A 23,609-nucleotide genomic window follows, 5' to 3' on the forward strand; every position below is an offset into this window, starting at 1 on the left:
AGGGGTCAGAAGAGATTTATTTATATTTTTGTGTGTGTGGGGGGGAGTCAAGAGTCAAGATGGTGGCCCTGACGTGTATCAAATGTGCATCACAACCACCGCTCGATCTCACCCACCCTCCATCTGCAAGTGGTCGACAAAAACCTTTGCAAGAGAACTGAGAACAAGTTTTCGCTCCCCCCCCCCGCCCCCCCCCCAAAAATAGGGCTGAGCTGGGAATTTCCTCTTTGCTATTTTATTTGTGACGTTAATTTCTGAACAGAGGCAGCCAAAGTCCTCAATCAACGGCAGTTTTTCTTCTTCTTCATTAAGGGTGTCGCAGCCATGAAATTCTTCTGCTGGTGTTACAGCTCCCTCTACAGATTAGGTTGTTGTTGTTTTTTTTTAAAAAAAGAAAAAATGGGGGTGGAAAAACAAGAATTGAACAGGTTATTCCTGAAGTCGTTATCTATTTCTTCCAAAAAAAATTATTTTTTTAAAAAAAAAATGGTTTGGAGATTTACGTCTCGAGTAAAATGACTTTTTGCACAGAGTGACTCTTTCCAAGGCTGGTGAACCTTGGCCCGGCATGCTGCTTCTCCAACCAAGCAAAATAGAATAGAATAACGGAAGGGACCTTGGAGGTCTTCTAGTCCAACCCCCCACCCCCGCCATCAAGCTGGGTGATCAAAATTGGTAGCTTCAGGTGACATAAGAATCAGACTAATAACTGACTTGCAAGAGATTAAAAAAATATGGCGGGCATTAAGCAAACCAGGATAAATTGTTCCTTTAAGCAAACCAGGATAAATTGTTCCTTTAAGCAAACCAGGATAAATTGTTCCTTTAAGCAAACCAGGATAAATTGTTCCTTTAAGCAAACCAGGATAAATTGTTCCTTTAAGCAAACCGGGATAAATTCTTCCTTTAAGCAAACTGGGATAGATTCTTCCTTTAAGCAGATCAGGCTAAATTGTTCCTTTAAGCCAGGAGTCCCAAACTTGACAACTTTAAGACAACAAGTCTTAAAGTTGCCAAGTTTAGAGACCTCTGCTTTAAGCAAACCAGGATAAATTCTTCCTTTGCTTCTTCCTGATCATGGCAAGAAGACACCTGGCTAGCTTTGCCAAAACCCAGCATGATAATTTCAGGCAGGAGACAAGGAGAAAAAAAGAAATAACTCCGCGAAGAAGAGAACAGGATGGGCTGAATCAGCTGGGTGGGGGAAAAAAAACGTAGATAAAACCGAGCAAGAATCAAACTGGATCTGGAAACATTTTCTGGAAGCAGGAAGTGGATGTTTAACATGCAGCTTGGAAATCCTGGATGCTGAAGGTCGTCAGGTGTTGAGGTAGCCAGCATCCCTAGCTTGTTGGTGCCCCACCTGCCAGCTGCTTCCCCAACCTGGGTTAACATCAGCCAGCATACATCTGGAAAGTAGAGTCCGCTGCTAGAAGGGTGTTGGCTGCATCAGCCGCTCTTCCTTAGGAATGTCCCATTGTGCTGGTGATTGGGGGGGGGGGGAGGGGGGAGAGAAAAGTCACCATTTTGAGTACTTCCTGCATGCGGCGTCTCGGTAGAAGCGGAAGATGGTTTCGGCCGCTCGCTGCGCGGTGGCAATGCATTGCTGAAGCTGCAGGGATCAAGAGAAGGGGGAGATGGTTAAAAGCTGGAAAGAAGGAAGGAAAAGTCCCAAAAAGATTTCGGGAAGGCGGGGGGCAGCATAGGCCTTGCTCTCTGCCCCTCCCTGATAGGACCCCCCACCCCAGGTCTAAAGTACGCCCATGGCACAGTCTTCGTTTAAAGGGGTAGTCCTTGCCCTACAACCTTTCATTTATCGACAATCTGTTCTGACCTCGGCTTCGCCAAAAAGCACTAAGCAGACTCTTTGTCCCGGCAAAACCCCTTTTATTCAACAAAGGTGAATTTCTTGCATTCACACTCAGCCAAAGGCCCGGCAAACAGTCTTTCAAGGGTGTAATGAGGAGCACGGATCTTAACTATCTGGGAGGGCTACCGAGTAAATATTTCCAAACTCAGTGCTGACAAGGAAGGACTCGGCATAGGAGTCTCTGAGATGCACAGACAGATCTTCACGCTGCTGCAACGAACGAATTGTTTCCTGCCAAAAGCCCCCTCTGATGCTAAAGCGTTCTACTCCCCCTCCTCACCTGGAAAGAAATCTCTTCCAAATGCAAAACACAAGCGGAGGAGAAGAGTTTCAGTTTCACAGCACCGAGCAGCTTTTAGTACAGAACAGTTGAGTTAAGCCACGCCCAGGCTCCTTGCTGTCTCCTTCTTGCTCACACAGCAAATACTCTTTCAGTTTCCAAACAGCCCTCAACTCTCTCACACACTGACAGGATGCCTGCCAGATGAATACCGGTGGATGCTGGTAGGCAGAGGCAGAATTTCCTCCCCACACCCTAGAAAACTAAGCCCGACCACATAGTTTCGTAGCGAAGCACAGGTATCGAGCTGGTCATGTCATGCCCCTGGTGGAGACTGACTCTGAGGGAGAGGAGGAACAGCCGACAGGGGAGTGGAAGTATGGCTCCGGAGGTTGTGGAGGATGCTGGGGAAAGGCAGAGGTGGGCTGGGCAGTCAGAGGAGGACCCAGGCCCATCCCTTCTCCATCCTAGGGCATGCAGGGAGGAAAGGATAAGGGAGAGACGTGAATGGCATGGTCTTAGGGGTAGGAAAGGGCCTTGATCCTCTTCATGGGCTGCAGCTGTGACAACTGGATAAGAGGACGGACATGCGTACTGGCAAGTGCTGGAAACAAAGCATGGAAATATCTCTAGTTTATGGTTCCTCTCTGAGTTTGGCGTCCTTCCCAGTGTGTGTTATCTGTGGATGTCCTCCAGCCCTTATCTTGCCTGGTTTGTGTTGCTTTTTTCCTTCTTCTTGTAACTGTTTGTGTGGGAGTTTTTTTTTGTCGTCCATCAAGAACATTCGGAGCTCGGAAGCAAAGTGGAGGAATAAAAGGGGCTTCGCCTGTTTTCTGTGACTGTGTTTGTTTTGTATCCCACCCTGGGGCATCCCAGTCAGGTGATCAGAAGGGACAGTGGGAGATTGGTACTTTCACACTTGCAACGTTCCATTAACGCAGACTGACCATAAAGGACAATTAGCTCATCTTTTCCAAGTTTTCTTATCTGGTCTACTCGCAAGGCTGCGTTTTAATTAGTCAATTTATATGCAAAGGAAGCCATCCATTCTCCCAAGCACTACCCCGTGTACGCAGGGAACTAGCAACCTGGTTCTCCGTGCCGCCCACCCCCCATCCTCCTCCTCCTCTTCCTCCATGTCAACTGAGCCGTTCGCCGTGGAGCTGTCAAAATCTGTCTGGCTCACTTAAGTCTTTTCAGCTCAATAAACAGCGGCACGCGGCATGGCTGGAGTGCGTGAGCTCACAGCTGGCGGGAAGGCAGACAAGCAGCTACAAATAAGGAATCAGTTCAGCCCTCCTGGACAATTCAACGGGCCATCAATCTTCTCGGGTGCACGCCGAACAGGTGAGGGGATGATGATGCAGGAACTATCGCCGGGAAATGGCGAACTCTCCTCCCGCTATCGGTCCTGCTCGGGCTTGGCCAAACAGAAATAATAATAAAAATCTATGGAAGAAAACATCTTCCTGGGCGCAGAAATTGTTTCTTTCAACCCCATCCTTTTTTTTTCTCGTCGCGTCTGACGGTGGGTTTTAACATCTCCGAAGGCAGGTTGGAAACTATCCACGAAGTAACGTGAATTTCCAGAAAGACGGCACTGCGCAAAACCAGAAGGGAAAGACAGTCTGCGTGTTTCCATGGGCTACTTTTTCTGGTGTTACTGGATGTTACTGGACCAAATCTGTCAAGAAGGAATGAGTTGCCAACAGAAGGGGACGTTTGTAGTTCAGCGTTTAAATTCTTCAGATGTGCTTTTCAGACATTTCGTGACCCAAACTAGGTAACATCCTCAGTGCTAGAAGGGAGTAGGGATTTACTCTCTGTTTATAAACCCCACTTCCTCCTAGCACTGATGATGATGTTACCCAGTTGGGTCATGAAATATCTGCAAGAAAACAATCAGGTTCAGAGAACATTAAAAACCTCACAATTCTCCTCCTTTTCCCCCCCCTCCTGCTCCACTTTGCAAACTCCAACTCCCTTCTGGTCCTGATGATGTTACCTAGTTTGGTCATGAAATGTCTGCAAGAAAATAACCAAATTCAGAGAACACCAAGAACCTCACAATCCTTCCTTCCTTCCTTCCTTCCTTCCTTCCTTCCTTCCTTCCTTCCTCCCTCCCTCCCTCCCTCCCTCCCTTCCTATCCACAAACCCCACTCCCTTCTAACACTGATGATGTTACCTAGTTTGGTCATGAAATGTCTGCAAGAAAATAACCAAATTCACAGAACGCCAAGAACCTCACAATCCTCCTTCCTTCCTTCCTTCCTCCCTCCCTATCCACAAACCCCACTCCCTTCTAACACTGATGATGTTACCTAGATTGGTTGAGAAAAGTCTGCAAGAAAACAAGCTCACAGAGACCCAAGATCATATCTTTGCCTTGGGAACACAAGAGGGCATTTTGACACCTGAGAACGGCCAGAGTTTGTAGAACCAGAGTCACCAGAAAACAGGGAGACCGCAACTGCAGCTTCCAAACTGCAGTGGAGTCAATTCACACCATACACTTAACCCATACAAAAGCAAGCCGACTTGGTGAGACCAGTCAATGGAGGGGGGGAGAGACAAGCTGGATTTGCTTAATGACCGTATGATCCTCTTAGCAACCATATTATTCGGTTAACGATCCGGTTTAAAAGAAAAAAGACCATGAAATCGGATGCGACCCCACTGCTTAGCAAATGGACGGTCCATGTGATGACCCGGAGTGTAACACAAACATAACAAAATCCAAAACGTAAATAAATGTCCTTTAATGCCTCCCACTTGGCCCCACTGTTCAATAATTCTCAGTTGGAGATAAAATGTATTCAAAAACAATCTTCAAAGGAAAGCAATACAGTCCGAACTTAATGAGCAGATAGAGATGAAATAAAAAAACTAAAACAAACTACAATAATGGAATTTCCACAACGGACCAGGATAAGTAATTACCAACTTCAAGGAGATAACAAGGCATAGTCTGTTGGAAGGACGCCAACCAAGATAACTAAAACATGCTTTGCTTCTGGCAACGCTGTGTTGTAATCGCCCCTCTTATATACTCATCTCCACAGCTGCAACCAATGACGGGGATCATGGCCGCTTCCTCTCTCGCAAGCCAAGTTGTTTCCTTCTCTGTTCCTCCCTGCGTGTCCTAGGATGGAGAGGGGGATGGGCCTGGTTCTTCCTCCGACTGCCCAGCCGACCTCTGCCCTTCCCCAGCCTCCTCCACAACCTCCGGAGCCACACCTCCACTCCCTGTCGGCTGTTCCTCCTCTCCCTCAGAGTCCAACTCTACCAAGGGCATGATAGTCCATTCCCAATGGTGGCTCTTAAGTCAAGGACCCCCTACCCCTATTTTCCCCCCCACCCTAGAGTCATGTTTTGGGCAGTGACTTCTCTCCAAGCCAGGGTTTGATAAAAGCACCACGCTGCACCCACCACCGCCCAACATGGGTTTGCGGAGCTCACACACAACACACACCTACAAACACACACGGTTCAGCTTCGTCTGTCTTAAATCCGGCACAGTGGAACTGTTTGGGAGCAACAACAGTGCACATATTTTGTGCCTCCGGATAATGGGCTGTTGCAGAAGCCAAATTAAAATGTGCTGTGAAAAGCAATCCACCGTGTCCAGCAAACCCACCACACACACACACACACACACACACACACACACACACACATGGCCCAAGGGCTTTTGCGTGGTTCTCTGCAACACCAGGCAGCCATTGAAGTGAAACCCATTTTAAACGGCGTGGTGATTTGCCGAGTAACAAAGAACTATATCTGGACGCGGTAGCTCGACCGTGGAAAATTAGGCAAAGAAAATTACTCACTTTCAAAAAAAACAACCCACGCTCTCTCCCTCCCCAGCCAAGCTTTTCAAACCAGGATGGACAGAGGCCAGTATGCCATCCAGTATCTGTCAGCGTTCCAGAAAACCTCCACTCCAACCAATAACTCTGAGACAGGCATCTTCTCAAAAGATCTATTTTTGGGGGGATGGTAAACTGGCACATCTGGGCAATCCCGAATCTGAAAGTTACGGGCTTCCTTGCAATAAGTAAAAACTACAAATCTTCCCCCCTGCACCCATCATCGCATCACATGCCCCAATCACCATCTGTTCCAGCTTGAGACGTCCTCTCACCCAGGTGCAGAGATAACATGACCTTGATTTAGAAAAAGAATGTTACTATGTCTAACCACATACACTCCAAGAAATACCCCCCTCCCATTTTCCCAACCTCAAGAATTACAGATTACAGATAATCAGAGTTGGAAGGGACCTTGTAGGTCATCTAGTCCAACCCCCCCGCCCAAGAGGGAGACCCTACACCATTTCTGCACGCGCATGCGCCAGGGGACCGAGGCGCGCACAGGGGTCACGTGCACACGGGGGGGTCGCATGCGCATGCAGGGGGCGCATGCACACACTTTTGCCATGCAACGACGAAAAGGTTAGCCATCTCTGACCTACCCCGAAAGTAAGTCCTAGCTTGATTTTTTACACATGCGCCCAATATAACCCCTACCCCCCAAAATAAGCCCTAATTAAGATCCCGCCTACTCCAAGAGTAGATGGGTAAAAATTAAGCTAGGGTTGAGATTGGACGGGGTTGGAGCTGCCTTACTACTTACCTTTGGACAGTTGTAGCCAAGCCTCACACACCCCGACACCTGCCTTGCCGGGCCACGTCATCCGCAGTTAGCAAGGCTTTCCTGAAGGCCCCTCTGTAGCTGGTAAAGAAGCTCTGGATCGATCCAGAGCTCTGGTATCGGCTGCAGAGGCCTTCAGGGAAGCCTTGCCAGCTGCAGAAGAAATTCCTGAAGGCCTCTTGACAGAGAAAAGGAGGCTGGGGGTGACGTACGTATGTATGGTTAGTCAGTAAATGACACCCCCCGAAAATAAGACCTGGTGACTTTTTTTGGCGGCCAAAAAGAAAAAAAGAAAAAAGGACAGGGTCTTATTTTTGGGGAAACACCGTTACCTACCCATTGTGGGATTCACTTGCAAGGTTCCTTTGACAAGCCTAGGTGCGAATTACAAAGGGGAGCATTTCGGAGCGATGGGGAAAACGAAGAGGTGTGTAAAACCCGAAGCCACACATCAGACCGATGTTTGTCAAGGCTTCCGTGGAGCTTGCCCTGATTAAAATGGACGCCTGGTTATGGCCCCCTCTGTTCCCCCGTCACCTAAGTGCCAATTTTTAGCCAGAGGCGCTGGAGGTTGCGATGAATGCTTAAAGAGGTGGAGACAATGCTGGCGAAGACCCCCTCCCAAAGGTGCATTTCTGTTAAACGAGAGGAGGGGGTGGGAAGGAAACAGCGGAGCAGGGCTCACGTCAAGCCTGAAAACAAATTTTAAAAAATAATGATAAAATTCAAAGACTCAGCGGCATGAAAGCAGGCGAATGGAGCGAAGCACGAAAGGGCTGCCGAGTTTTGACATTCCTCGACAGCAGGAAAATCTTCCAGCTAATAGGCACCAAAACAAAAACCAAAAAAACAACACTTTCAGGAGAGGAACTACAAGGGGTCTTTTGACTTACGACCAGAATTGAGCCCAGAATTATGGCCGTCTCAGCAGTCATTAAGTGGGTCACCTTGAGATCAAGCTCAATTTTATGTGGTTGTTGTTAGGGATAACATTGTTTACCCTAACTGGTTTGGGTAAAAATAATAAATAAGTTATCATGGTTTGTTGGTTAAAGTGTGTGTAACTTTAACTACAAGAATGTAATTAAGGGTGTGGTTGTAAAAGCACCATAAAAGAAGCAAGTCAATTGCAGCTCTCTCTCTCTGGCTTAATGATCCCTAATTACTGGATGGATTGATGACTGCGTTTTTTCCTTACTGGAACGGAAGAGAGAAAAAAGTGTTTATTTCTCAACGGAGAGAAGAGAAAATACGGACTGATTTATTGTAAGTGAACTGACATTGGCTATTCAACATGGACTTTGTAAATTGAGTATCCTCGACTGGACTGACTGAAATGATACATGACTAATGGATCGTTAATTTGACTATGCTAAAATTCCTAATGGAATAAACTATATTTTTGATAGCACAAGCGTATCTGTACTTTTTACTGCGTGTTAACTAAAATACAAACTTATCTCACACATTTACCTGTCTGCCTATCTGACTACGCTACACATTCTGTTTAGTTTGTTTTCCTTAACATTCGTTGGGGAATTCAGGCTTAACAGTTGTTACACAAATGCAGTGGTTGTTAAGTCATTAAGTAAGATTTGGGGCGTTGTTTTTTTTGCCAAAAACTGGAAGTAATTCGAAAAGGGGGGAGGAGAGAAGGACTTGGCTGGCTGGGGAATTCTGGGAGTTGAAGTCCACCCATCAAAAAGTTGCCAAGGCTGGAAAAAAAAATGGATATACTCCAGTGTAAGAATAACCTGCATTGACATGCCCAACAAATGCCCATCAGAAGAAAGAGATTTTGTAGCTCAGGGTTGCACTGTGGGGTCCTTGGTGTTCTCTGAGGTTGGTTGTTTTCTTGCAGATGTTTCCTCACCCAACTAGGTAACATCATCAGTGCTTTGTTTACAGGGTTTCCAAAGAGCTGACTCTGCGTCCTTCTAGCACTGAGGATGTTGCCTGGTTGGGTCATGAAACGTCTCCAAGAAAACAACCGACCTCAGGGAGCAACAAGACCCCACAATTGTTGTCTTTGTCCTCCTCTTCTTCACAAACCCCACTCCCCCTTCTAGTACTGATGATGTTACCTAATTGGGTAATGAAAGGTCTGCAAGAAAACAAACAAGCTCAAGAGAGCTCCAAGGACCGCACATTTCTCCTCCTCCTCCTTTTCCTCCTCTTTCCTTCTACTCCTCCCTCCCCCCCATAAATTCCACTGCCTTTTAGCATTGTTGATGTTCCCTAGTTGGGTCATGAAATGTCTGCAAACCAACCAAGCTCAGGGAGCATCAAAGTCTTCACAGATCAATCCTGGCTCTTTTCTTCCTTCAAATGGGGCATCTTCACTCCGAGCAAGATATAGACTAGGTGAAACCAGATTTCTCAATAGCAGGAACTGGGAGAGGGATCTTGGAGTCTTAGTGGACAACCAGCTAAATAGAAGCCAGCAGTGTGCAGCCGCCGCCAAAAAAGCCAATGCAATCCTAAGCTGCATTAACAGAGGGATACAATCGAGATCAAGTGAGGTACTAATACCACCCTATAAAGCCTTAGTAAGACCATACCTAGAGTACTGCATCCAGTTCTGTTCACCACACTATAAAAAAAGATGTTGAGACTCTAGAAAAAGTACAGAGAAGAGGAACCAGGATGATGAGGGGACTGGAGACTAAAACATACGATGAACAGTTGCAGGAACTGGGCCTGGCTAGTCTAGGGAAGAGAAGGACCAGGGGAGACAGGAGAGCATCTTCCAATATTTGAGGGGCTGCCCCAGAGAGGAGGAGGGGGTCAAGCTATTTTCTAAAGCACCTGAAGGCCAGACAAGGAAGAATGGATGGAAACTGAACAAGGAGAGATTCAACCTGGAAATAAGGAGAAATTTTCTGACAGGGAGAACAATCAACCAAGGGAACAGAAGTTGCCTTCAGAAGTTGTGGGAGCTTCATCACTGGAGGCTTTCGAGAAGAGACTGGACTGCCCTCTGTCAGAAATGGTGTAGGGTCTCCTGCTTGGGCGGGGGGTTGGACTAGATGACCTACAAGGTCCCTTCCAACTCTGTTAATCTGTTAATGGCCGCTACAGCCTGACACACACGAGGGGGATACTCAGCCTGAGAAGGAACAGACCAACCTCAGACAGAGAGAAATCCGATTTGATGTTCTCCCTGGGCCGCTGCCCATAATTCTGGTTGTTGTTTTTTTCCCAAGAGCCCCAATTTATTACAATTCACCCCGAAATGAAAACGCCAGCCATCTCCGCCCGACAGAAACACTGGCCTAATGAATGGCTGCCTGCGCCGTTCGATAGCACATTAACGTTCCTAATTGTGCCCTTCGGAGCAGGATGGGCTCGGCGTTGGGGGCCATTTGCCTGAGATGTGGAGACGGTAATGAGAAATGACTCGGCGCGCCTCACCTGGAATGCTAACGGCCTTTTGACGATGCGTAGCCACAAGGGTAACAAAAAAAAAACACCCCCACAAAAAAGCCAGAACAGAATAACAAGAGTTGGAAGGGATCTGCAAGGTCTTCTAGTCCAACCCCTTGCTCAGGCAGGAAACCCCTTTTATCTTCCATTTTGTTTTTAGAAGCTGTTTGAGGGAACCGAATTTTGGCTCTCTTATCCTTCTTAGCAGTTACTTGGAATAACAAGGTTGGAAAAGGACCCTTGAGGTCTTCTAGTCCAACCCCCTGCTCAAGCAGGAGATTACCATTTCAGACAAATGGCTACCCAATCTCTTGTTAAAAACCTCCAGTGTTGGAGCACCCACGACTTCTGGTGGCAAGTCGTTCCACTGGTTAATTGTTTCCACTGTTAAGAAATTTCTCCTTAGTTCCAGGTTGCTTCTCTCCTTGCTTAGTTTCCATCCATTGCTTCTTGTCCTGCCTTCAGGTGCTGTGGAGAATAAGTTGAGGTCAAGATGCCCTCTGTGACTGGTGGAGGTTGAAGCTTCGCCTGACTTTTAGGTGGCCCACACTTGTGCCGAAGGCTTCGTTTGGCTAATCCAGGGCTCTTCAAACTTGGCAAGTTTAAAACTTCTGGACTTCAACTCCCAGAATTCCTGAGCTAACATGACTGGAGGAGGAATTCTGGGAGTTGAAGTCCACGAGTCTTAAAACTGTAGAGCAGGGGTCTTCCAACTTGAGTTTTAAATAAGTGGACTTCAACTCCCAGAATTCCTCCTCCTCCTCCTCCAGTCATGTTAGCTCAGGAATTCTGGGAGTTGAAGTCCACCAGTCTTAAACTTGCCAAGTTTGAAGACCCTTGTGTAGAGTAATACAAGAACAGGAAATACATCACAGGAACAATAGAGATGAAACCTGGAGGGACAATGTGATACAGGAAACCACTGCAATAGAGGGGAACGATAGAGCTGCATATAAGATAGAGCAAGGGTCTTCAAACCTGACAGCTTTAAGACTTCAATTCCCAGAATTCCTCCTCCAGTCATGTTAGCTCAGGAATTCTGGGAGTTGAAGTCCAGAAGTTTTAAACTTGCCAAGTTTGAAGACCCTTGGGCTAATCAAAACCTCAAACCGAACCAAGCCCCCCCAAAATCAATTCAATTCAGAATAGACCTAGAAGGGACCCTGGAGGTCTTCTATTCTGGCCCCCTGCTCAAGCAGGAGACACTATTTCAGACAAGTGCCTATCCAGTCTCTTCTTAAAAACCTCCAGTGATGGAGCATCCATGACTTCTAGTGGCAAGCTGTTCCACTGGTTAATTGTCCTCACTGTCAGGAAATTTCTCCTTAATTCCAGATTGCTTCTCTCCTTGGTTCGTTTTCGTCCTGTTGCTTCTTGTTCTGCTTTCAGGTGCTTTGGAGAACAGGTTGAGGTCAAGATGGGCTCAAAATGGTGCCGGTTGAAACTTAGCCTGACTTTTAGGTGCTTTTAATATGTTTTGAGTGTGCCCTACAGATATCCCTGACACACATAACAAGATTGGTGCATCAGTGCCCGAAGAGGCAATTGTGAGCCGACGGATGGGGTGGAACAGGTACTTCCGCCGATTCGGATGGATACCTTCAATTGAGGAGGTTGCCAGCAACCTGAGACGCTTGGCAGAAAAACACATGGTTAGGGTGCCGTTGTCAGGGGAAGGAGACGGTGCTTGAGGAGGGAGAGAAATCACAAATTGCTTTGTCAAGCAACCGTCTGTCACCGTGTTTGATATCCACGGTAACAACACGCCTCCTTGTGCCAGGCGCTGATTTATTAACTATATACATAAAAGCAAAATACCACACACCCATCATCACAAAATCTCCAGAACCGTAAAGCTTAGAAACTTGAAATTTGGCACGTATGTTCCTCTTGGCTTCTAGGTGCTCACTAAGAAAGGATTTTTCGAAATGACTATCAGAGCATTAGTATATCCTACATTATTTTTATTAACACGCTCTGATGCTAAGGAGTTCTACACCCCCCACCCCCCCCCGAAAAGAAATCTCTTCCAAATGCAAAACACAAGCAGAGGAGTTTCAGTTTCAGAGCACCAAGCAGCTTTAGTACAGAACAGTTGAGCTAAGCCACGCCCAGGCTCTTTGCTGTCTCCTTCTTGCTCACAGAGCAAATGCTGTTTCAGTTTCCAAACAGCCCTCAACTCTCTCACACACTGACAGGACGCTAGCCAGAAGAATACCGATGGATGCTGGTAGGCGGAGGCAGAATTTTCCCCTCCTTATTTTCCTCCCCAAAAACTAAGCCCGACCACATAGTTTCATAGCGAAGCTAATTATTAATATTATTGAATGTATTTTGGCCTGTTTCCTCATGGGAAGCTGCTTCTAAGCGGTTGGAACGGTTGGAGCAAAGGATTATGGAGGGAAATCCATTCACAATTCCCCGTGGTATACAAAAACCCAGCCTTTTGGTTGGGTTTCATTTAAATCCTCATTAAAAAATAAATAAATTGCAACACGTCTTGGGGCCTTGTGGGTTCAATTTGACTTTTTTTTTTTTTTTTCATTTTTTAGATCTGCCCAGAGATTTTCCTCATTTTGATTTTATAGTTTCCCAGCTCCGTATCCCTCAGCAACTGAAGGGTCGAGTTTCCTCACAAACACACGCCATTCGATGTGACCACGGCACTCAAAAATGTGACTTATGACCATTTTTTTCACCCTTACGACCGTTGCGACGTGACCCCCCCCCCACCATGGTCACGGGATTGAAATCCAAACTCTTGGGCAACCGACTCACAGTTATGACGGTTGCAGTGTCCCAGAAGTCACGTGATTTTCCCCTATGGTGACCTTTTGACGAGCCAACTCAATGGATTCACTTAACCATGTGACTCACTTAACGACAGCGGCAAGAAAGGTCGTAAGATGGGGCGAAACTCGCGGGACAAATGTCTCGCTTAGCAACAGCAATAGTGGGCTTGTCAGAAGGTTGCGAAAGGGGATGCCGTGACCCCGGGACACAGCCACGGTCATAAATGTGAGTCAGCCATCAAGCATCGGAATATAAACCATGTGTTTATTTTGTAATCCCACCCTGGGTCATCACATTTGGCCCTCTAGTTGTTGGCAGCAATTCAAAGGAGAGAAAGGTGGGTGCTTATCTCGAGGGACTGTTTGGGACTCATTACCTGCTGGGAGTGAAAATAATTCCCAGCGTGGAAATAAAACAAGAGTTGTTTTAACAAAGCATGTGCTTAATAACGGTCTTGGGAAGCCTTGGTTAGAACAGAGTGTCCTTGACTGGACTACCTTGCAGAGCTAACTCCTAGTCACACTGACCAGAAATTTGCAAGGATGCCAACTCATAAAATATTTCTATGGTCCTGTTAGAGTTGCCAACAGAAAGGGGGCGGGGAATGAGTTTGAAAGAGCAGAGCGGCAGCTTGGAAAGCGAAAGCGCATTCCATAAATAGTTTTTCAAAGATAGTAACTAGGTGACTGAAGTTTCTGCCGGGCAAAATTCTAACTGGAGAACATGACTGATGACTCTGGGCTATGGATGTGTCCCATTGGAGAATATGAATTACGATACACCCAGAGGGGTGGGGGGAAACCAGGGTCAAGGGTGACAAGGAATGATGTGTCTCAGAGTTGGCTGCACCCAGGCAGTGCCGGCCATGTTAACTCCCAATAAATCCTTTTGAAGTTTTGGAAGTTTGGCTCGAGACTCATGATTTAATTGGGGGTAACTGCCGGAATCCTGACACAGGAGACAAAAGAGACTTTGAAAACAAAATGTTCAACCCACCCACCCCCCAGACAAACAAGGGTTCAAGTCCAGATTCGGAGAGGCCATTCCCATCGGCTGTCACCCTTACCTGTTCTTCGGAACACGTCCCCTTCATGGTGGAGAGTAGGATTTTCTTCTCCACGCTATCGATGGCGAAGGTCAACACCGCAGGGGCATCCTGCAGAAAGGAAGAACACGGTGTTCCCAGATGCCAAAGGAAGTCTTAATTATGATACAAATCAGAACCGGCCCACCTAACCCTGACCTGCAAACAACACCCCTAATTCTCAGGAAACTTGGGAAGAGGGGAAAATGCAGGTAAAATAATTAGGGTTGGGTCCAGGGGTGGCCCCTAGCTAAGACTCTGCGGGGTTTGGAGAGCCCCCAATCACCTCAGAAAGACAAGCAGCAAGGGAAAGCTCTTAATAGGCTTAACTGAACTTCTGGGCATTCAGCCAAGAGCACTTCACACCTGGTAAAAGTGTGCCAAGCTAGATAAAGTGCTTGCCGAGGGAGAGCCATTGAGAAAATCAGATAACCTATCCATCAGCCTCCAAGGGGATTAATTCCCAAATAATAAGAATCACATAACCCCTCAGAAACTCCACAAAGACTCCCAAGATCCCTCTCACAGTCACTGCTATTAAACCTGGTTTCACCCAGTCTTTTATTTAAGTATTAATAAACAACTTTTTGATATATTATCTTTTGTTTTTAGGTAATTAGGGCAAAGAAGCTACGTCGAGTTGGCCACACCCACCCAGCCACATGACCACCCAGCCACGCCTACCCAGCCAATCATTAGGGCAGAGGGCCCCTTGCTAAAAAAATTTGAAGCCCACCCCTGGTTGGGTCCCCTTGAATTTGGAGGGCAAACTGGAGTTCGCCAAGAGATTTGTAGCCCCTTGGTATGGTTAGGAGGGGGGGGTGACTTTTCAAGCCCCCCCACACACAATACACTTCCTTGTAAACCACATGGGGAAATCCACAGAGGTGTTAAGAGTTAGGGGTTGAGATTGGGCTTTGAGTTCAGCTAGACTCAGCAAATCCAATTTTGTTTTCATGTTCAAACTTCTCCTTTTTGAAGTAAGCGGATTAAAGTAGATTTGGCTAAGGATTGCTATTTTCCCGTTGAAGCATAGAATGATGCAAGCTTTAACGTTTTGCAGGGAATCTGTTTTTTAAAAAAATAATAATTAGATTTTCCAGCCCCCTTTATAAGAGAAACTTAGGGAGCATGGGATGTAAATAATGCAAGTCAATAAAACGTGATTTGGCATTCCTTGTCTGGTTGAATTATGGAAAGAAGGAAGCTGGGTTAGTTAAAACAGATAGTCCAAATTCGTAGACTGTCTAAGGCCGTGTTTCTCCACCTCGGCCATTTTAAGATGGGTGGAGTTCAGCTTCCAGAATCCCCTGGCCTTTTCCTGAGAGAGGGAAGGAGAAAGGGAGATGGAGGGAAAGAGAGAGGGAGAGAAAGAGGAGAGGGAGGGAGGGGAAAAAAGGGAAGGAGAGACAGAGGGAAAGAGAGAGGGAGAGAAGGGAGAGTGAGGGAGAAAGAAAAAGGGAGGAAGAAACAGAAGGAAACAGAGGGAGAAAGTGAGAGAGAGAGAGGAGAGGGAGGGAGAGGGAGAAAAGGACAGGGAGACAGAGGGAAAGAGGGAGAAAGACAGGGAAAGATAGAGACAGAGGGAAAGGGAGGGAGAGAGAGATGGAAAGAGAATGAGAGTGAGAGAAAGAAAGAGAGAGGGAAAAGGGAGGGAGAGAGAGGAAAAGAAAGGGAGAAAGGGAGAGAGAAAAAGAAGAGAGTGAGGGAGAAAGAAAAAGGGAGGAAGAGACAGAAGGAAAGAAAGGGAAAGAGATAGAGATGGAAAGGGGGGGAGAGAAAGATGGAGGGGGAAAGGGAGGGAGAGGCAGAGGGAAAGAGGGAATTGCCAAATTTGCACACCTTGCCTCCCTGCCTGCTCCAACCCAGGGCCCCGTGGGGCCTTTGGCACTCCCTGCCACCAAAAGACCAACGGCGTTGATCCAGGCCGGAATGAACGCGGATTCCCCACCTTTTCTTGCTTGGCGGTGGGGTCTAGGAGGATGTTCCCATCGACGTCCAAGGCGCAGGTCACTCCACAGAAGAGGGAGCTCATGGGCAGTCCTGCGTCCACCAACCCCACACAGGCGGCGTTCAAACAGCTGGAGAGCAGCTTTTTAACGGGTTTAGATTCAAGGAAAACAAGAACGATCCAACAGGTGCAGCAGACAAAGAAGCAGGAATGGATAAACCAGCCAGATCTGCAATTCCCAGCTAGCCAGAATCACCGGGAATCGGGCTGCGTATATATTTTAATAATAAATGTTCTCCATACAGGTAAGTCTTCAAGTGACTGTCCGTTTAGCGACCACTGATAAAAGGGGCTTATGTCCGGTCCTCACCCTGACAATCATCCCCTATTTTCAGTCACACAACCAAAATTTGGGTTGCTTGGCAACCGGCAAGTTTATCAATTAACAGCTGTGGCATCCTGGGGTCATATGGTCGTCTTTTGCGACCTTCCCAGCTGGATTCTGACAAAGGAAAGCCATTGGGGCAGGGGTGGGATTCTACCAGTTCACACCTATTCGCTAGAACCGGGTTGTTAACATTCTAAGCAGTTCGGAGAACTGGTTGTTAGAAGAAATTACTGGCCTAATCCTGTAAGGAAGGCAGGAAGGAAACATTCTGGTGTTGCTTACAGAAACTGCCTCTCCGTTAACCCTTATTACATTCTTGGCAGGACTAGACTTCCTGTCTCAGGAACATCTCTGGAGTTTTTTTCCCCCTCCTTTGCTGGTACTTTGCTTGTGTGGAGTGACCATTCAAAGTTACAATGGCACTGAAAAAAGTGACTTATGACCGTTTTTCACACTTACGACTGTTGCAGCATCCCCACAGTCATGAGAGGCCAGGCGAGGAGATGCATGCCTCGATGTGAGTGATACTGAGTTGGCCAATAACATGACCACCAAGCCATGTCCACCCGGTCACATGACCACCAAGCCATGCCCACCAACTAAGCCACACCCACAGAACCGGTTGTTTTTAAAAAATTTGAATCCCACCCCTGTATTGGGGAGTGGGGTGGAAACTATTCACTTAATGACTGCATGATTCATTTAACGGCCACACAATTCACTTAATGACCGTATGATTCCCTTAAGTCACATGATTCACTCAATGGCCACATGATTCTCTTAATGGCCACACAATTCACTTAATGGATCCAGGATTCCCTTAACAACGATTGCACAAAACCAACAACAACATGCACTGGGAACAGGCTCCCCTTGTTCCTCTGCCTCGCTGCCACCAGACTCCGAAGGCAGCACCCCACTCCCAGATGCTCCTGGCCCCATCCTTGCACTGGACACAGGACCCTCATCCGAGTCCTCCCCAGACTCCCTGACTGGTCCCCGTTCTTCCCCCCTGTCCGATTCCGCTGCCGTCTGTACCGGCTGCCGGCAAACCACAACACATTTTTTTTAAAAAAAGATACAGATCCAGCATCTGTAATCACCTGGAGAACAACCGTAATAGAGGACCGGGGATGCAGGTTGCCCAAAATCACCGCCTCACAAGTCTTTTTGATCATCTGTTCTCGGCTTTTTTCGTAGACCCCTGCAAAAGGGATGTGTGTGTGTGTTAAGATTCACTTCACCGCTGTCTCGCTTAGCAACGGAAACAATGGTCAAATCTCAAGGAGAGATTCAACCTGGAAATAAGGAGAAACTTTCTGACAGGGAGAACAATCCACCCATGGAACAGAAGTTGCCCTCGGAAGTTGTGGGAGCTTCACCCCTGGAGGCTTTCAAGAAGAGACTGGACTGCCTATCTGTCAGAAATGGTGTAGGGTCTGCTTGGGCAGGGGGTTGGACTAGATGATCTCAAAGGTCCCTTCCAACTGTGTCAATCTGTAATTGTGGTCCTAAGTTGAGGGCTAACTATTGTCAACTAAAAAAATACTCCTTTGGTCTTTTTAGTTGCTAGCGGAAAGGGAGTGGGGGAAAAGCAGTGAATTCCTTAAATGCCTCGGATAATCGCCTTGGCAGCCCTTCCTCCTTAGACACGAAAGCCCACTGGGTGACTTTGGGCCAATCACCAGGAGACGGTGAGTTCTAGTTCCTCCTTAGACACGAAAGCCCACTGGGTGATTTTGGGCCAATCACCAGGAGACAGTGAGTTCTAGTTCCTCCTTAGACAGGAAAGCCCACTGGGTGATTTTGGGCCAATCACCAGGAGATGGTGAGTTCTAGTTCCTCCTTAGACAGGAAAGCCCACTGGGTGATTTTGGGCCAATCACCAGGAGACAGTGAGTTCCAGTTCCTCCTTAGACACGAAAGCCCACTGGGCGATTTTGGGCCAATCACCAGGAGACAGTGAGTTCTCCCACTGGGTGATTTTGGGCCAATCACCAGGAGACAGTGAGTTCTAGTTCCTCCTTAGACAGGAAAGCCCACTGGGTGATTTTGGGCCAATCACCAGGAGACGGTGAGTTCCAGTTCCTCCTTAGACACGAAAGCCCACTGGGTGATTTTGGGCCAATCACCAGGAGACGGTGAGTTCTAGTTCCTCCTTAGACACGAAAGCCCACTGGGTGATTTTGGGCCAATCACCAGGAGACGGTGAGTTCTAGTTCCTCCTTAGACACGAAAGCCAACTGGGAGATTTTGGGCCAATCACCAGGAGACGGTGAGTTCTAGTTCCTCCTTAGACACGAAAGCCCACTGGGTGATTTTGGGCCAATCACCAGGAGACGGTGAGTTCTAGTTCCTCCTTAGACACGAAAGCCCACTGGGTGATTTTGGGCCAATCACCAGGAGACGGTGAGTTCTAGTTCCTCCTTAGACAGGAAAGCCCACTGGGTGATTTTGGGCCAATCACCAGGAGACGGTGAGTTCTAGTTCCTCCTTAGACACGAAAGCCCACTGGGTGATTTTGGGCCAATCACCAGGAGACGGTGAGTTCTAGTTCCTCCTTAGACACGAAAGCCCACTGGGTGATTTTGGGCCAATCACCAGGAGACGGTGAGTTCTAGTTCCTCCTTAGACACGAAAGCCCACTGGGTGATTTTGGGCCAATCACCAGGAGACGGTGAGTTCTAGTTCCTCCTTAGACACGAAAGCCAACTGGGAGATTTTGGGCCAATCACCAGGAGACGGTGAGTTCTAGTTCCTCCTTAGACACAAAAGCCCACTGGGTGATTTTGGGCCAATCACCAGGAGACGGTGAGTTCTAGTTCCTCCTTAGATACAGAAGCCAACTGGGTGATTTTGGGCCAATCACCAGGAGACGGTGAGTTCTAGTTCCTCCTTAGACACGAAAGCCCACTGGGTGATTTTGGGCCAATCACCAGGAGACAGTGAGTTCTAGTTCCTCCTTAGACACGAAAGCCCACTGGGTGATTTTGGGCCAATCACCAGGAGACAGTGAGTTCTAGTTCCTCCTTAGACATGAAAGCCCACTGGGTGATTTTGGGACAATCACCAGGAGACGGTGAGTTCTAGTCCCACCTTGGGCATGAAAGCCCACTGGGTGACTTTGAGTCAATCACTTTCTCTCTCTCAGCCCAACCCTCCTCACAAGGTTGTTGTGGAGAAAACAGGAGGAAGGCGTGTTGGATATGTTTGTCACCTTAAGTTATTTGTAAAAGTAATAAAGGCAGGGATACACATACATACATATGTACATTACATACATAATACATTACGTATATACATAGTTATAATATATACTTATATATATATACATAATATATATAATATAAAATATATTATATATAATATATAATATATAATACATACATATTGTACCACCAGCATCAGCAGACAAAAAAAAACCTCTCAGGGGGATCTCTAACACAGGGTCCCCTCACCTGGCAGGCCCACTTTTGGCCTTAGCAGCACCTCCAGAGTTGCTTTATCGTAGATTTCCTTGCTGACCTTCACTTCTGTGGGTCCATACACCCCAACTAACACAGAGGTATCCCCTGAAAATAATTAAAAAAAAAAAGGAAGGCTCTAAGCATGCTACTTCAGTTGAATTATAGAAAATGAATAGAATTACAGAAAATTATCTCCTCTTAAATCTCCCTTTTGGGTTGGGAGATTGGCCTGCAGCACAAAGATGAATTGCTAATAATTGGGGCAGAGGGATGTAGCAAAACAGTTATCCAAAGGACTATGGAGATTCTCAAGTCATGGTTGTCCCAAAGGTGCTTTTTGTGTGTGTGTGTAAGAGGCAGCTGGAGTTTCTTTTGATTTTTCTTTTAATTTTATTTGTTTGTCAATATAAAAGTGTAAGTATGAACATAAACAAAGGAAGTAAATACAGATAAACGGGGACAGTAAGACAAGGCACGGTAGGCATGCTGGTGCACTTATGCACACCCCCTTTAAGGACCTCTGAGGAATGGGGTGAGGTCCACGGTAGACAGCGTGACAGTTTTCTTGGAAGGCGTTTCGCTCCTCGTCCAAGAAACTTCCGCTTCTTGCATGCGAACCTTTCCGCTCCCCACTATTCAGAGCTGAAGAAGCTTCTCAGATGAGAAGCGAAACGTCTTCAAAGGAAAACCAGAAAGAAACTCCAGTTGCCTCTTGGAAACAAAAGCACGTTGGGGACCGTTATCCAAAAGACAACTTTGGCAATCCTAATAAACTCTGGGAGTTGAAGTCCACACATCCTTAAACGGTCACATTTGAGGGGGAAAAATGGTTTTAAACCAGGGGAGCCTCCAACTTTGGCCACTTTTAAGACTTGTGGACTATGCTGGCTAGGAGATTCTAGGAGTGGAAGTCCACAAGTCTTCAAAGTAGCCAAGGATGGAGAGCCCTGGTTTAAAACCATCTTTGTTGAATTCCAGAAATCAGCCACGACACCTACCTAACCCCAACATGCCTCCAGGGCTGTCTTAACACATGGGCCTGATGGCCCCCCCCCCATACTATTTATTTATTTAGTTGGTTTAGTTTGTCAAGCATGTCTGAGAAACAAGTTGATGACCCAAGCTCTGTAAAGGACCTTGGAATACTCACCTCTAATGATCTAAGTGCTAGAGCCCACTGCAACTACATAGCCAAAAAGGCATTAAGAGTTGTTAACCTAATCCCACGTAGCTTTTTCTCTGGTAATATCACACTACTAACCAGAGCATACAAAACATTTGCTAGACCAATACTCGAATACAGTTCATCAGTCTGGGACCCACATTACGTATCTGATATTAGCACAATTGAGAAAGTCCAGAAATATTTCACAAGAAGAGTTCTCCACTCCTCTACTCGTTGTAGAATACCTTATGCCACCAGACTTGAAATTCTAGAACTAGAAAACCTTGAATTACGCCGCCTTCGGTCTGATTTAAGCATGGTATATAAAATCATACATTGCAATGTCCTACCTGTCCTACCCGACTCTGTAGTTTCTTCCCCAAACCCCAAAAACTTTAACCTTAGACTGTCTACTATTGACCTCACCCCTTTCCTAAGAGGTCTGTAGGGGCGTGCATAAGCGCACCAACGTGCCTACCATCCCTGTCCTATTGTTTCTCTTATTCTTCTTTTATTTTTCTTATATGTACCCATTTCATGTATTCACAACTATGTATACACTTATACTTATTATCTTGTAAACAATTGGCAAATCAAATAAATAAATAAATAAGTATAAGTATAAGTATGAACATAACATATAAGCATGTAAGTATAAACAGCTACTCCAGGGGAAGTTTTGCTGTAACTGGCAATCCTGCCCCCCACCTAGGCCACTGCTGGGATGGTCGAGCACCCATCGCTTTCGGCAAAAGGTCTCCAGCCTTCCGTGGCTTTAGTTGACCAGGCCACGCGCAGGGGAAGACACCCTGCCTCCTGCCCTCCCTTTGGGGGCGCTGCCATGGGGTGGAAGCTTGCGGGAAAATTTGTCCCACAATGTTCCGCTACTAAGGTACCTTTTTTTCCGCAAAGCATTTCTGTTTTAATTCTTAGAAGGGTATTGCTTCATCCAAAATGACTGCATAAGATAGTTATGGAAATTACAGTCAGCCAGGATTAGGGAAAGAGAAGGGATATTATGCCAGTCAAATCTAAATCCAGTGTTGTAATTTTTTTTACGCCCATAGGTTTATGCACACAACGGAAGCTGGCTGAGGGTAATATATTTATAATGTTGAGCTTTTAAAAAAATAAATAATATAAGGGGGAAAAAGGTATAAACAGGTATAAGTATATACATAATAAATGAGTACGAATAAATGGGAGAGTGCACGCCCCGTACTAATCTGTGTATGTTAACCCTTCAAATGCACCTTGTGTCACATAAATACAACAACATATTTATTGCCTATTTATTTGTTGGAAGTGCTAATAAAATAAATATACGTTTAACTCTATCGAGCGTTTACATTTTTTATTCCTGTGAGTAGTTGTCGTAGTTGACGGCCCTGCATGCCTCTGAACACCACTGGTGCCCCCTACCCCAGAGGAGGAATTGAATCCTACATATATTTTTTCCTCTGGAATTAAAGGAATTATTCCAGGAAAGCTCGCGATGCCCTTAGCTCGGTTCCCATCCTTGCCTGACCCGCACAGACGTGCGAGAATGGGACTTGGGAGTCCATATCCTAGGGGGTGATTTCCCCATTCACCCCAGGGGAAAAAAAATCCCGGAAAGAACACCACGAAGAGATCAAGAGGTGGGAGGGAGGAGCAGCTGGGAAGGAGCATCTGCGCACCCTGCATCCAAGAGACGGAGCCGTCGGGACGGGAGATGGGCCCTTGCTCGCACACGATCCGGCGCAGAGACGGCAGATCGCCAGAGTCGAAGCGCCGCTGGTCGCTCTCCATCCTGCCCACCGCCCACGTGGTCCCTTCGCGGCACTTCCGCATCCGGGGCTTTTTTTTTTTTTTTCTGAGAAGGGACGGCTGATTGGCGATTAGCCGCCGCGCCACGCCCCCGCGCTGTAGGACCCGCCCCCGCCCTCCCCTTTGGGATTTGGCGGGAGGAGGGGTCGCATTTTGGGACACAAGAGGAGCCCCCCTCCCGTTCTCTTCTTTTGCGGTTTTTAATAAATTTAAATTCCAGAAGACTCTGGACAGTTATATCTAACAGTTATATCTAGATATATCTAACAGTTATATCTATGTAGCTTTATCTCCATTCCTATCTATCTACTTATCTATCTATCTACCTACCTACCCACCCACCCACCCACCCATCCAGCCATCTATCTATCTATCCATCCATCCATCCATCCATCATCTATCTCCATCCATCTATATAACCTCTATAGCTAAACTTTCTATCTAATCTCCATATCTATCATCCATCCATCCATCCATTTTATCTATATCTAATCTCTATATCTTTCTGATCTCTATATCTATTGCCTATCTCTATCCTATCAATCTCTCCTTTATCCATCTATCTATCTATCTATCTATCTATCTATCTATCTATCTATCTATCTATCTATCTATCTATCTATCATCTTTCTATAGCTAATCTATCTAATCTCTATATCCATCCATCCATCCCTTATCTATATCTGATCTCTATATCTATTGTCTATATCCTATCAATCTCT

General features: G+C 46.5%; 2 protein-coding genes across 3 annotated transcripts in view; both read right to left on the reverse strand.

Annotated features, from left to right (window-relative positions):
- On the reverse strand, nucleotides 1-22,908 carry EXOSC5 (exosome component 5). Its single transcript, XM_026688342.2, has 6 exons — nucleotides 22,758-22,908; nucleotides 19,905-20,018; nucleotides 17,529-17,650; nucleotides 16,059-16,199; nucleotides 14,090-14,179; nucleotides 1-1,612 (listed from the first exon to the last, which is right to left on the reverse strand). The coding sequence occupies exons 1-6, from the start codon at nucleotides 22,867-22,869 to the stop codon at nucleotides 1,520-1,522; spliced, it is 672 nt and encodes a 223-aa protein (XP_026544127.1). The 5' UTR covers nucleotides 22,870-22,908; the 3' UTR covers nucleotides 1-1,519.
- B3GNT8 (UDP-GlcNAc:betaGal beta-1,3-N-acetylglucosaminyltransferase 8) overlaps nucleotides 1-23,609 on the reverse strand; it is a 133,358-nt gene that overhangs the window by 56,728 nt on the left and 53,021 nt on the right. The gene's annotated exons all lie outside the window — the stretch shown is intronic.

Source organism: Notechis scutatus, chromosome 8 (assembly GCF_049901735.1).
Source record: "Notechis scutatus isolate UNSWTSFEM ecotype Mainland chromosome 8, rNotScu1.2, whole genome shotgun sequence".
Classification (NCBI taxonomy): domain Eukaryota; kingdom Metazoa; phylum Chordata; class Lepidosauria; order Squamata; family Elapidae; genus Notechis; species Notechis scutatus.

What these genes read in the sequence shown, in the direction of transcription:
- EXOSC5 (XM_026688342.2), bottom strand. Translation starts at nt 22,869, where the DNA reads ATGGAGAGCGACCAGCGGCGCTTCGACTCTGGCGATCTGCCGTCTCTG. An exon ending in CTCCGTCTCTTGGATGCAGG is followed by an intron (nt 20,019 to 22,757) that starts GTGCGCAGATGC and finishes AATTATTTTCAG; the next exon opens with GGGATACCTCTGTGTTAGTT. An exon ending in CCACCGCCAAGCAAGAAAAG is followed by an intron (nt 14,180 to 16,058) that starts GTGGGGAATCCG and finishes TCCTTTCTGCAG; the next exon opens with GATGCCCCTGCGGTGTTGAC.